A 13302-nucleotide genomic window follows, 5' to 3' on the forward strand; every position below is an offset into this window, starting at 1 on the left:
TATATATATATATATATATATATATATATATATATATATATATATATATATATATATATATATATATATATATATATATATATATATATATGTAGGGATTTTTTTTTATTTAAAAAAAATAATTTTAGTAGCTTTTCTTACTTCTTTTGCTGCAATGGTGTGTTCATCCTGCCTCTGCTAGCGATTTTTTTTCTCGCATTCAAATGCTGTGATTTATTCCAAGCATAACCTAATCATGTTTTCTTGTGTTAAAGCTAGAGCGTCTGAAACGTCTTTTGCACCAATCTTGGCTAGTATCCATTTACCTCACTAAATATGACTCTGTAGATGCGATTAAGCTGAATCTTTAAGCCAAGGTTTTTCTGTATTCGCTAGAGGCTTTATTGACCGACTGGGAAGGGGTATCTCCCGCACACTCATGATACTTTCTTTGACAGGTATACAGATTCCAATTCCAATCCAGAGAGACTGGATCCAAGTGCCCCCTCCTTTTTGTATTATCTGTGGTATGTATAACTTTTGTCAGTTTTACGTACTTATTTGCCCGTGACAGTGTGTAAAGAGGGATTTCTTGAATATATTGGAAATGGAAGAGTGTGCACTTCTTGCTGTGAGTTGTTAGCAATGGTATTTAGGATGTAATTTGGTACGCTCAAAGATACCTATGCTTTGTCCCGTTCGATATGATAAATTTGAATTCCTATATGATCCTCCTCAAGCATGGAAATTAGAAATAAGACTTGCTGTGCAAGTATAGGGTTCAATTGTCTTCAATTCATATCTAATACTTTCAGGCTTTTTGTAAAGTTTAAATATATATGAAAATCCAGTCATTTGCTTACTGGACCTGTATTACCAAGGGAGCCCAATCATCAAAAAATCCATTAACAGGTCTGAAATGCATTAGAATTTGCTTATACAGGGAAGGAGGCAAATTTTGAAAAATGGAAAATAGTTTAGGTATATGAAAAACATTTGAGAATTCTAAACAGTTCCAGAATTTTTAGGAACCTGGTCCCAAAGGCGAAAATTTTTTTTGTATTTTATTTGTTTTTTTTTTTTTACTTGCTTGCTTGGAAGACTAGGGAGATAAGCCTTGGAGAGTGAACGAATTTGCGAATAAATGTTTTATTTGAGAACGAATACACGAAAGATTAAGTGGCCGACTTAATGTTCTTGCAAAATCAGAGGCATCGTTTTAGCGTTGCCTGGACTTCGATCTATTGATTTTTTGGGTGGGGCTCTTCATGTCTTGAAGGGGGCTCATTTGATTTGGAATTACAAGTTTTAGTCTGTTTTTAACAATCAAAAGTGATCGGGGGCAAACAGCCCCCTTCCCATGCGCTTTTTAGCTGCCCTTCTCCTATAGACATCCGTAAAATTTTTGAATTGCCATTTTGCTCAAAATAGTCCAAAGGTCAAATAGCTATTCTTCTAAGGATGACGTTGCGCCCAAAAGTACCGGAATAGGGAAAGAAATTCATGCAAGTTGCCCATTGTCTACATATAGGGTTTGCTATTGAGAAAAGGGGCCATGTCCTAGGTCTCCAAAAAGGGCTTTAGGTATTAAAATGGGTCTTTCAGGCAATGTTAAGGTAGATGTTGAACAAATTCGAAACACACTTCGTTCATCCTGGTTGTCAAAAGGGCGTATAAGCAGTATCTTACGAACGGCTAAGAGTATTTCACAGGGAATTTTTAGGGGATATTGAACTAATCAAAAAATACATCAATTTTCATTATATGGTTGAATTCATGAGAAGGTGGTAGGGAGCTTTACTTGAATGTATATTATTCTTAATGCCTTTTTTTGTGTAGTGTATTTGTGTATGTGTGTTTGAGTGGGTTCGTAATACCAAAGGTAATACTTTTTTACGATGAAGTTAGTCAGGGTCATGACAAAGGTCAAGTGTAGCCCTAAAACGGTGGCGTTTCCAAAGCTTAATTTAGATATGCTCTGTGTTTTCAAGAGGGGACAATTTTAAGTAGCCGTATTAATGGTTGTCTATCAAACATTAAGCTGCATGACAAATATGATTCGATTCCACTTTTTAGGGCTAACATAATAGAAACTTTAACATTGCTAGGTCAGGTTTTACAGATAAGGATGATACATAACCGAAAATTGAGAACTTTTTTGCCTCACATGTGTACCCAGGCGGAAAGTCCGTCATCCCTTAATGGTGTAGGAAGTGGTTGTGAGAAAAAATCTAAAGTAATCTTTGTAGGAAGGAGTTAAGAGTGGTGTTGTGCATATATTGAAGTGAAGGAGGAGTGTGCTCAGCTTCGTTGGCCTCAGGTGGCCTTATGCAGTGAAACCTTGGTGGCCGAGCGACTCTGAAGTTGAACAGATCCTAATTGTACCAAATATTTAAAAAAAAGCTCCGCCCTCCAAATAGATATCCAGAGCTTGAACGTGATTCTTTAGGGCAGCTCGCCAAAGTTGAGTACTTGGAAGGACATTGGGGCGATCAGTCACCACGCGCAGAGTGCTTGCATCATCGAGAGGCTTAGTCAGCTCTGTCCGAGTTGAACCGCCTTAGTGTCCTTACCTATGTTAAGTTGCCAGCGTTTTGAAACGAAAAATTAAAGCTTAATAAAGGCGTTCCTGTTTTTTATCTCTCGCCTAATAGAAGCCACTCGCCTAATCCACTAAGATTATTTCACTGTTTTCACTGATAAAGGATGTTTTCACTGTTTGTGCAAACATCTTTTCCGGTCATAGTGCAAAACTATAGCCTGTAGATTGTATGTATGGCCTGTATGTATAGCCTATAGCCTGTAGATGTATATTTCATTTTAGATTTTTTCTTGTAATCCTTTCTTTCATTTTAGGTTCGAATCGCTCACGTCGAGGATTTGGATCATATCTTTTTAAAATCCCTTAGTCATGATTTTCCGCACAAGGCGTTTTCGGCTTATATGGCACATCAACCAAAGATCAAGGATTTAAAATCTTTGGAAAAGGCTGATAAGGTTGCCTATTATGACAAGGTCTCAGAGGTTTGGCGACGAGCATCTTTGAAGACCATTTACGACAAAAGGGGATTAGCGTATGCAGAGGTATGTGATAACCAACTGTCAAGGCAATACTTTTTTACTCCTTGAAAGGGGGCATACTCCTGGTGTACTTTTTCCACTCCTCTAGGGGGACTTTGGAATGAGTTTCTGTATATTTACAAAACACTGCGCAGATACAAATTGTTATTTCAGCGAAAATCTCATTGCGTATTTTGAATTGGGGTTCCAGACTTTGTAAATGGCTATAATGAGATACGGATATGGAAAAAGGCCTCATAGGGTACCGCCATCAGCTTTTTCTTTTCACTTTGTTTTTCACTTTATAACTTTATTTTTACGCCAATTGCTGAGCTTGAGAGGCCGTGACATTCGATGAGATACGAGTAGTTTCCAGCCCTATGGAAACAAATCTTGCGTTTAGGCTTAAAAAAATCGACCACAAAAAAGAAACTCTTAAAATAAATCACTTAAAAAAAACCGTTTAAAATAAATCAGTTACGAAGAGAATTGCTCCCTCGTGGATCTTATTTCTTGTTACAAATAATATCCACTTTAGGAATACTAGCAGATACTTTGAAGGGTTGCGATCTTTTGAAAAGAAACAAGTCCTTAAAGAAAAGTCATATCTATGTGTTATATTTCTTTTTTGTTGTGGTTAGGCATTTCCAGGCTGTTTTTCGTTGTGTACTTCCTGTATTATTCTGAGTAAATTTATATAAGTCAGTGGTTGTTGTGTATAAACGTTTCTGAGTTACTACATGTAATTCAACTGGGATCTTTGGCGTTTATTTATTTTTAATGAATTTTATGGGCATCAATTGGCATTCAGGAAGAACATTGACCGTGTTTCAAAAATCATGGTAACGTAAGTCTGTTCTTGTACATTACCCGAAGTTTTGCTTTCTTTTTATCGACTTAAGGATACCAGATGTTGACCGGGGAGCTCTGAGAGTTCATCTTTTTGTACGATTTAAATGAGATTTTTTTTTACCCTGAAATGTATCATAAAACTGGCCAAATGTGGTGTTATAATTACCTTAGTTAGTATTTTCTGGCAATGCAAAATCCCTTGATGCTGTGCTCGACTCTCATTTCAGTCTGTCAAGCTCCGCTGGTTTCGAAATTTGTGTCGGTATGTTTATACAAGGAGCCAATCCCTGCGAAATTACCAAAAACAGAGATTAGCGGCCTGTTTTGACGACTTATCCGCAAGGTCAATGTTAAGATCACCCATCAATATAACTTCTGATTTTCTTATAAAAAAGAAATTTCCAAGAATGTCTTCTTACGTTCCCTGAAATTCTTTCTTAGACCCACTTGTAGGGACTCAGATACCTGCTCGTTCTTTATAACTCGTCATCTCTTCGGACATCCTGTAAGTTATTTTTAACATAAAAATCAGAGTCCACTTTCTTTGGCTCTCTTCCGGTTAAGAAATATTGACGTATATCCAGGAATTTTTCAGATTATCTTATTCTTCTAACTAAAAAAACGTTTCGCAAAGGCTAATAACTGTAGGGCACGAATCTTCATATAATAATTGAATATCGTCAAACGAAGAACTCGATGATGCACAGATGCACAATCAGTAGGATATCATCCTGCTGAGCTCCGAAATTCCAAAATCCCAGCTCCTCCATAAGCAGGCCATCAATAGTTTTCTCAAAATTGTCATCAAAATTCATGCTAGGGGCCTACCCATATGATAGTTTTTCATTCCATTAAAATTAACTCTCTGAAATTCATTTTCATATATTGTAACATTTGCGTTAATATCCAATGAGCAATCATTCTCAAACATAATCACTTACCAATGCAGGTGAAGAAAAGACTTACGCCTATGTCGTATTGCCAGTGAAGTATTTCGTTTGTTACCAACACAAGCCATTATATTGTTTTTACGCTGAAGATTCAGAACAGACAAGAATAGGGTCAGCGGCTGGGCGTGATTTCCATCTGTTGGGGCGCTTTGCCTTGCTTTCAAGTTTATAGATAGCTGTGAACTTAATATCCTCGTAGTTCTGCACTGACATTTCTGATTAAAACTGTTAACGGACTCTTCAAAAATTTTCATTTTCCTTGTTAGGATTTCAATTAATGATTAAATTCTTACGTTTAACGCACACCTTCTTCTTAAGCACTTATCATTAGGTTCTTTTTTGGAAGATTTCCAATCATTTGCTTTAGGTTATCCATACGCTCGTTGAAATGCTTTTCCTTGGCAGAAATCGCTGGTTATATTGCTAATTTCACATCCCATTAGCTAATAACTCAGGAAATATTTTTGGTGAGAAAAAAGATTTCTGTTAAAAGTTTGATTCTTTTTATGAGTCGGTGAAAGTGTTTGACGTATGTGCTCTGTCCCTTTCTACTTCAAGGTCAAACATTCATTCTTCTTGACCCCCCTTGGCCTTCTTTAAGAGTTGGAGAAGAAAAAAACAATCTTTGGAAAACTTTTAAGTCTGCAAAACCAACTTTGAGTGCTGTACGTCTTCAACAATTCAAACGCTGTAGGAACGTGTTTAACTTTTTGTGCCGGAACGCAAAATCCCTTTGTTATTCAAAAAAAAAAATCTCGGAATGTGGGAAGGATATTCGAAAAACTCGGCAGGTGGTTGATTTCATCCTTAAGCCTTCTTCTCGGGCTCCTTCTGTCACTCCAAGTCTTGTAGTTGATGTTCTGACATTTGCATCAGATTTTGCCAATGTTGGGAAAACTATTGCTTCTTCATTCGCGTCTTTGCCGTCGCAACCAGATTACAAATCGTATCTTGGACCTTCCTCTCTCGAGTCGATGGTTTTGCATCCTGCTTCTGATGTTGAAGTAGTAAGTAGTGTAACTAGTTTGAAAGGTTCTCCGACGTCTTGCCCTGACTGTATTCCAACTAAGGTAGTTAAGTTCATTCTTCCTTCAGTTATTACTCCATTGACGAAGCTTATAAATGTATCTTTTGTTAACGAAATTTTCTCCAGCTCTCTTAAGAAAGCCAGAGTAAGTTTTCAAACAGTTCGTGGTAACGAACTGTAAGTAAGGAGCGACCCGGCTCAATGGTAACCGAAACTCTAAAAATAGATAGATACGATGATACCAATAGATACATCAAAAGAATCAGATTTTAATTCTGATTTCAAAAATATAAGTTTCATCAAGTTTAATCGTACTCATCAAAAGTTACGCGCCTGAGAAAATTTGGCTGATTTTCGAAAAAAGGGGGAAAGACCCCCCTAAAAGCTATATAACCTTAATGAAAATCACACCATCATATTCAGCGTATCAGAGAACCCTACTGTAGAGGTTTCAAGCTCCTATCTACAAAAATGTGGAATTTTCCCTTTTTTGCCAGAAGAAAGATCACGGATGCGTGCTTATTTGTTGTTGTTTTTTTCTTTTTCCCAGGGGTAATCGTATTGACCCAGTGGTCCTAGAATATCGTAAGAGGACTCATTGGGACGGAAATTAAAAGTTCTAGTGCCCTTTTTAAGTGACCAAAAAAAAATGGAGGGCAACTAGGCCCCCTCCCACGCTCATTTTTTTCCCAAAGTCACCTGATCAAAATTTTGAGATAGCCATTTTTCAGCATAGTTGAAAATCTAATAAACATGTCTTTTATGATGACTTAATCCCCCACAGTTACCAGGGGAAGGGCTGCAAGTTATGAACTTTGCCCATTGTTTACATATAGTATTGGTTATTGGGAACTATACAGACATTTTCAGGAAGGATTTTTTCTGGTGGGGGGGGGCTGACGGAGGCGGCTACTTGGGAGAATCTTTCCGTGAAGGATGTTTCCTTGGGGTAAGGGACATTTCTATGAAGGGGGCACCGGATTTCCCAGCATTATTTAAAAACGATCAGAAATTAAATTTAAAAAAAAAGTTTTTTCAATTGAAAGTAAGAAGCAAAATTAGAACTTAAAACGAACAGAAATTATTACGTATATGTGGGGGTTTGCCCCCTAGTCAATACCTCGCTCTTTACGCTACAGTTTTTTTTTTAGTTATTTGAAAACAGCTATGTACTCTAATTGAGCGGCCTTTGTGATGTAGGGGCTTGTGATTTAAACAGAATCTTAACTTTAGCGCAAAGAGCGGAGCATTGACTAAGGGGAAAACCCTCTCATATACGTAAAACCATATACGTAATAAAAAAAACCATAAAAAAAGCCATACGGCTCAATAGTAATCGAAACTTTAAAAAACGGAATTTTCATGTCAGTAAATGTAACAAAAGAATGGGCTTATATTGCTGATTCTAAATATATAAATTTTATTAAGTTTAGTATTACTCATCAAAGGCTCCCCTACAAGTGATAGAATTTTAATGAAAATCACACCGTCAGATTCAGCGTATCAGAAAACCCTATTACATTGGTTTCAAGGTCACATCTTCAAAAATGTGCAACTTTGTATGTTTTGCCAGAACTGATCACGGATGCGTGTTTATTATTTTTTTTTTTTTTTTAAGGGGTAATCGTACCGACCCCGTGGTCCTTCAACATCAAGAGAGAGCTCATTCGAACGGAAATTAAAAGTTATAGTGCCCTTTTCAGAGACCAAAAATGCTGGAGGGTTACTTGGCCCCCTCCCACGCCTCTTTTTTCCCAATTTCGTCTGATTCACAAGGGAACAAATTTTTTTGTACTTTCATCAGAGATATTTATTATAATTAACGGCCTTTGCGAATAAGGAGGCAGCCTTATAGAATTGGGACACGACTTGAATTTAACGTAAAGAGCAAGGTATTGACTAGGGCGCGAAACCCATAATATACGTAATAAAAATATACGAATATAGAAATTTGTTACGTAAGTTAATTTGTAAATTACGCCAAAACCAAATTTAGAGAAAGCCATTTAGTAAAAGAAAAGTAAAATTAATATGCAAATTTTGTTTTACTCATTCAATGACGGTGAGCCAAAATAAAAGCTGCATTAACTAAAAACGATCAGAAATTAAAACAAGTTTTTTAAACTGAAAGTAAGGAGCGACATTAAAACTTAAAACGAACAGAAATTATTCCATATATGAAAGAGGATGTCCCCTCCTCAACGCCTCGCTATTTACGCTAAAGTTTTTTATTGTTAAAAAAAATAGAGTTGTGATAAAGTCAAACTTTAGCGTAAAGAGAGAGGCGCTGACGAGGGGACATCCCCTTTCATATACGGAATAATTTCTGTATATTTTGAGTTTTAATGTCGCTCCTTACTTTCAATTTAAAAAACTTGTTTTTTTTTATTTAATCTCTATAAAGGTGGACCACGTAATGATCCAGCCAATTATCCACCTATATCTTTGCTTTCTGTTTTTAGTAACATATTTGAAAAGACCATACTTTCCTGTCTACTTGCTTATCTAGAGTTAAAAGGATTCTTCCATGATTTTTAGTTTGGCTTCTGAGCTAAGCATTCTATGAAGAATGCATGTGCATCTCTTTTAAATTTTCTCCACACCGCGCTTGACTCTGGTTTGATTCCTGCTGCTATTTTTGTGGATGTCCGTAAAGCTTTTGATTGTTTAACCCATGGAATTCTGCTTTTTAAGTTATCACATAATGGTGTAAGAGGACAGGGTCATGCCTGGTTTGATTCTTATTGATCAGGTATAACTATCCATAAATTCTTTTTTTCCGTTCTTCGTCTAAAGTCGAGTTTGTTGTATTTCGAGGCTCTGTTCTTTGACCGTTTGTGTTTTTTATTTATGTTAATGACCTTAAAGTGGTGGTTAAAAAACGGAAATCCTGTTGGTTGTCCGCTATGTCATCCTGAATCCTTCAATGTTCAAAAAAATCAGTCGCCTTTACAGGATGAGGACGCTCTGGTCACTTTCGCTGATGACAGTACCCTTAGTACAACAGAAGGAACGGAGTTTGAGATGCTACCCAAACTAGTGACCTTTTTGAGAGAGTCATCCCTTCGTTCGATGCTAATTGCCTTGCCCTAAGTGTTGCTAAGTCAAGCTTTCTAAGTTTCTTCCGTATTGTTCAGGCTTGCCCCCAGTTATCTGATATCCAGCTGTCAATGGGTTTTCTCAGTAGACTTAAGGATCCGTATGTCTGATTTTTCGGTATTCTTCTCGATGGAAACATTTTATTCAAGTATCATATTGCGCTAATCAAAATGAAGATTTCAAGGAATCTTGGAGTTTTGAGGAAGTTAAAACATATTTTTCATGGATCAGAATTTTTATGTTTTATTCCATTACTTAGTTCAGTCCTACGTCTCTTAATGCTTTATTAAATGGACGTCAATTTTGTCTTTTTTTTAAACCACTGTCAAAGTTATATGATAAAGCAAGGTGCCTTATACAGAAACAAATTGTTCTACATCTAATCCAACTAGGCCATTACTTGTCTACAGTCACTCTACATTCTTTGTGTGCGAACTTCGTCTTTTGTCACTAATTGGTCTACGCATCTATTTCGTAATACAAAGAATGTTAATGTTTTACTCACTCCATCGGCTAGGTCTGATTTCAATCCATAAACCACTTGTCATATCAGTTGGAATACTCTAAATGAGTCAGCTCAAGAATATCACTCGTTTGGCACTTTCATAAGAATCTTAAGAAATTTTTCCATTACGTTTTTTTATTATTAATATTTCATATTTACTTTTTTTTTTGTTATCAATGGGACGAATGACTCAGGCCCGGGTTAGAAATTTCCATTGTCAGGCTTGTTTGACTTGGGCACAGGATCTCTCGTGGCTTGGATTTTCAAATATGTAATTCAAAATAGCTTTAATTCATGTGGTAGTCCCCTGTCTAGTGTGAGATTTTTGAGGGGGATTATTGCATTGTTTTTAAATTATTTTTCTCTCTTGTGTTGAGTCCTTTGAAGTTGGGAATGTATTACGTGACAGAACCTCGTTCTTGTCTGAAACGCTGGTGCTAGCCACTGCGGCCAGACGTTGGAAGAATAGAGCTGGTTCGACCATTCTTCTCTCGCTGTCTATCACCACAGCTGATTTCCCAGCCAAAGTTACAGCTTTATCTTTTCTTCTGAAAACATATTAGTCAATTTTTTTCGCTACCATGTCCTTCGGAGTCTTTTTTCCTACAGATTTGGCATCGTCTACGGTTACAGATGATGAAGCGTGGACACCAGTAACCATGTTCAACAGTTGTGTGAATCGTGCCTGAAGGGTTCTGTGGGCTCAATGTATCGAACTACCTTTTTATCTCCACCAGATCTTTATCTCTAGAGGAAGAGATTTCCTCTGGGTGACTTTAAATAGTCAACTCTGCAAGGCCAGTCAAGTTCTGCATGCATTCGTAAACGAGAACCTAAGTATGCATAGCAGTTGTCCAAATTATTCACTATAATTTAATCATGCCTCTACCTCTCGTCAGACCGCCACTCGTTTTCATACTTTCATTAACGTTTATTTTATCACCAAATCAGGCGAAAGTGCCACTCTGTAATTGTCAGTTCTCTGGATGAACAGCTATTTCTATAACATTCTGCACTGCACTGGGTTGTCTTTCCTCAACTGAAAGGTCAACTCCACGAACAGCCAAGTAGACTTCATGTAAAGATTATGGTCGGAAGCAGCAAAGTAAGGAAGCATTTCTAATAAATACTGTAGATAAAGCTCAAAATTGCCTCTTCGTTTGGCTCTCAGGTTCTTTCTCGAGATTCCAAGTAGGTCCAGATACTGAAACCTAAGCCGGACTTTTCTGGACTCGGATAATCGTTCTTTTACACTGTGAACTATTTCATGGATAAGCTCTGCTGCTTCCGACGCCAGCGCTTCATCGACGGTATCTTCTTCAAGGAGAAACTTTTATGCCTGTTTTGCCTTTTCAAGGGGTTCTGGTAGCATATCATTGCCATCAAACACTCTGCCATTCAATTCTGATGATAAAAGTTTCGCATAAAGGGCTACCTCCAACAGACCATGGCCTCGCACAGCACGAGAGACAGCTTTGCCTTGTAATATACCTCGCCTAGTCTTAGGTGCGTATATATGACTTATGATTTCCAAAAGTCCCGAATCAGCCATAAGGAAGGCAACGACTCCTAGGAAACTCATGCGCGTGTTAAATCCGCCTAGGACAACAATAGCATTTCTTAAAGCACTTGTGGCAGGCTCTGCATTGACGATACACTTTTCCTTCCAGTAAAGCGGTTGGTCAAAGGTAATGACTAGAGTTTTTCAGCCTGACTAGTGCGCTCGTTATCTTTCTTTTTCTTTTTTTTTCTTTTTTTTTTCAAATAAAAAAAAATCCCACCTCCTCTCCTCTCGGTGACATAATAATCTTTTCCACTTAATTTCAAACTATTGTGTCACCAACACTAATTTAAAAACAACTTTTATTTTTTTGAAATTTGGATTTGGATAGCCAAACATAACTGACAAAGACAGGGCGTACTACAAAAAATTCAAAACCGCAAAAAAAGTACCATTCCATGTTAAGCAGGGTGCCCTTCTCCCATAACGCACCCTCTTCACCATGGAAAAAAATCAAAAATAGAAAATTAATTTTCATGAAACCTTGCACTCAATGAACTGTAAAACATCCTCCCTCCTCTCCACCTTTCTTTAACCCAAACGTAATCTTATTGGGAGAAGAAAGATTTACCCTTACAATATGCTTAGGCGCGGCATTCTCATCCTTATTTTATAACAAACAAATAAACTATTAAAACCTTTTTAATACCCATTTGGCTACTCAAAAATCAAACCAAACCAACAAAAAATAAAATAATATGATTTAACATAATACTAACATCAATTCCTCATTTATTTTTTTTTTTTTTTTTTTTTTATAATTTAAAACTTGTTTTTTACAATAAAACAATTAAATCAAAATTCTTTCTTCTTATCTTCTTTTTCCGAAGTAAATAAAACGACACAGACCTTTTATATAGCCTTGAACCCAGTCATGTAGCAAGTACTGTGGTTGATGGCCCCACTGATTAGATCAGCTAAAGAATGGCATTAAGGAATGGAAACCGCAAATTGGAGGGGAAGGGGATTCTAGAATACTGGTTTGAAATTAAACTGTTCGAGAGTCTATTCCAAGGTGCCATTTCTAGCTTGATAGGAAATGGTGAATCAACCAAAAATGATTAATTCGTACAGGTCAATTTTCACTACCGTTTTAGGTAAGATGAGGTACTTCACTGCGTAAAATCAAGTTTTTAACTTCATTTTTGAATCTGCCGCCATTCATTTCATAGTAAAATATAAAAAAATACGACAACTTCTTAATTTCGAGTTTTTGGAGTCAACATGCTTGATAGAAAACGACTATTTAAGCTCCAAAATATTTAAACAAAAAATCGATTTTCCACCTTCAAGGGCAAATTTGGGACACTTATCCAAAGGAGATTTGTTTGTTTCTTTTTTTTTTGTAATTAAGCTGATTTTTCTGAATATTTTGGTATAAAAAAATTATGTTGCAGTTTCCCCGAGGTTTGACCATTTTGTACCATATCTTTTTTCCACTACTAAAGAAAAAGTCTCATTTGGGTGGTTTGAGGGATTAGGAGGTTTTCGCAGCTGAAGCCTCATAACCATAATTACCTCATAACCGAAATCTGGGCTTTGATCCAAATTAAGAATTACTTATAATTGTGATTCATGAGAAGATGGATGATCAAAAGTTGTATGATGAAGGTGGATGATCAAGAGTTATATGATGGGAGCTGTGAAACGGAGTTGTTTAATAGTAAAATTGCGGAAACGGGAGCTAGGGGATAAGGAGATGCGAGTCCACAAGGTGTCGGAGCTTTATGTTAAAGGCCAAAATAATACCTTGGTTTTTGGTGCTTCTTTCTATATTTACTTTCCTAGCGCTAATTTAAATGTTATGTTTTGGTTCGTTCGACTGTTGAATTGTTCAAAGAATCGGGAAAAGATCTGGTTCAAGAACCAGAAAATGTTGGTCAATTTTCGAAATGAATTTCCATTTTGAAGGAAATTCTGGGGAGGGACGATATTGTGTTTTCCGAGGGAAATAGAGGACAAACCATGATCTTCGGGATGAATTTCGGGAAGTTTAATTTTTTTTTCACGGAAAATCGGGAATTTTTCTAGAAGCTTGGGTAACGTGGAGGCACTGGGTGACCTAGCGAGCTTCAGATAATAGGGAAGTGGTCTAGAGAGAGAGAGAGTGAGAGTGAGCAGAAATCTGAGTGATTAATGGAAATTTTTTGCCGAGTATAGCAGTAGCGTAGTTATTTACTCTTGGTCGGTTAAATTTTAAAGGAGGGAATAGTTTATACTTGAGTCGAAACCACGGAAGCTGATGTCTTTCCTAGAAACAAACTAGATT

At 36.8% G+C, this 13302-nt stretch overlaps 1 protein-coding gene across 2 annotated transcripts in view; it reads left to right on the plus strand.

Moving 5' to 3' along the window:
- Positions 1-13302, plus strand: part of qin (tudor domain-containing protein qin) — a 207348-nt gene that overhangs the window by 154980 nt on the left and 39066 nt on the right. For both annotated transcript variants that reach the window (XM_089093401.1, XM_089093402.1), the window contains exon 20: positions 2836-3063. In XM_089093401.1, the coding sequence (XP_088949527.1) occupies positions 2836-3063 (228 nt within the window). The remainder of the gene's footprint in view (positions 1-2835; positions 3064-13302) is intronic.

Source organism: Artemia sp. Qi Xiang Cuo, chromosome 8, assembly GCF_049724085.1.
Source record: "Artemia sp. Qi Xiang Cuo chromosome 8, ASM4972408v1, whole genome shotgun sequence".
Lineage (NCBI taxonomy): Eukaryota > Metazoa > Arthropoda > Branchiopoda > Anostraca > Artemiidae > Artemia > Artemia sp. Qi Xiang Cuo.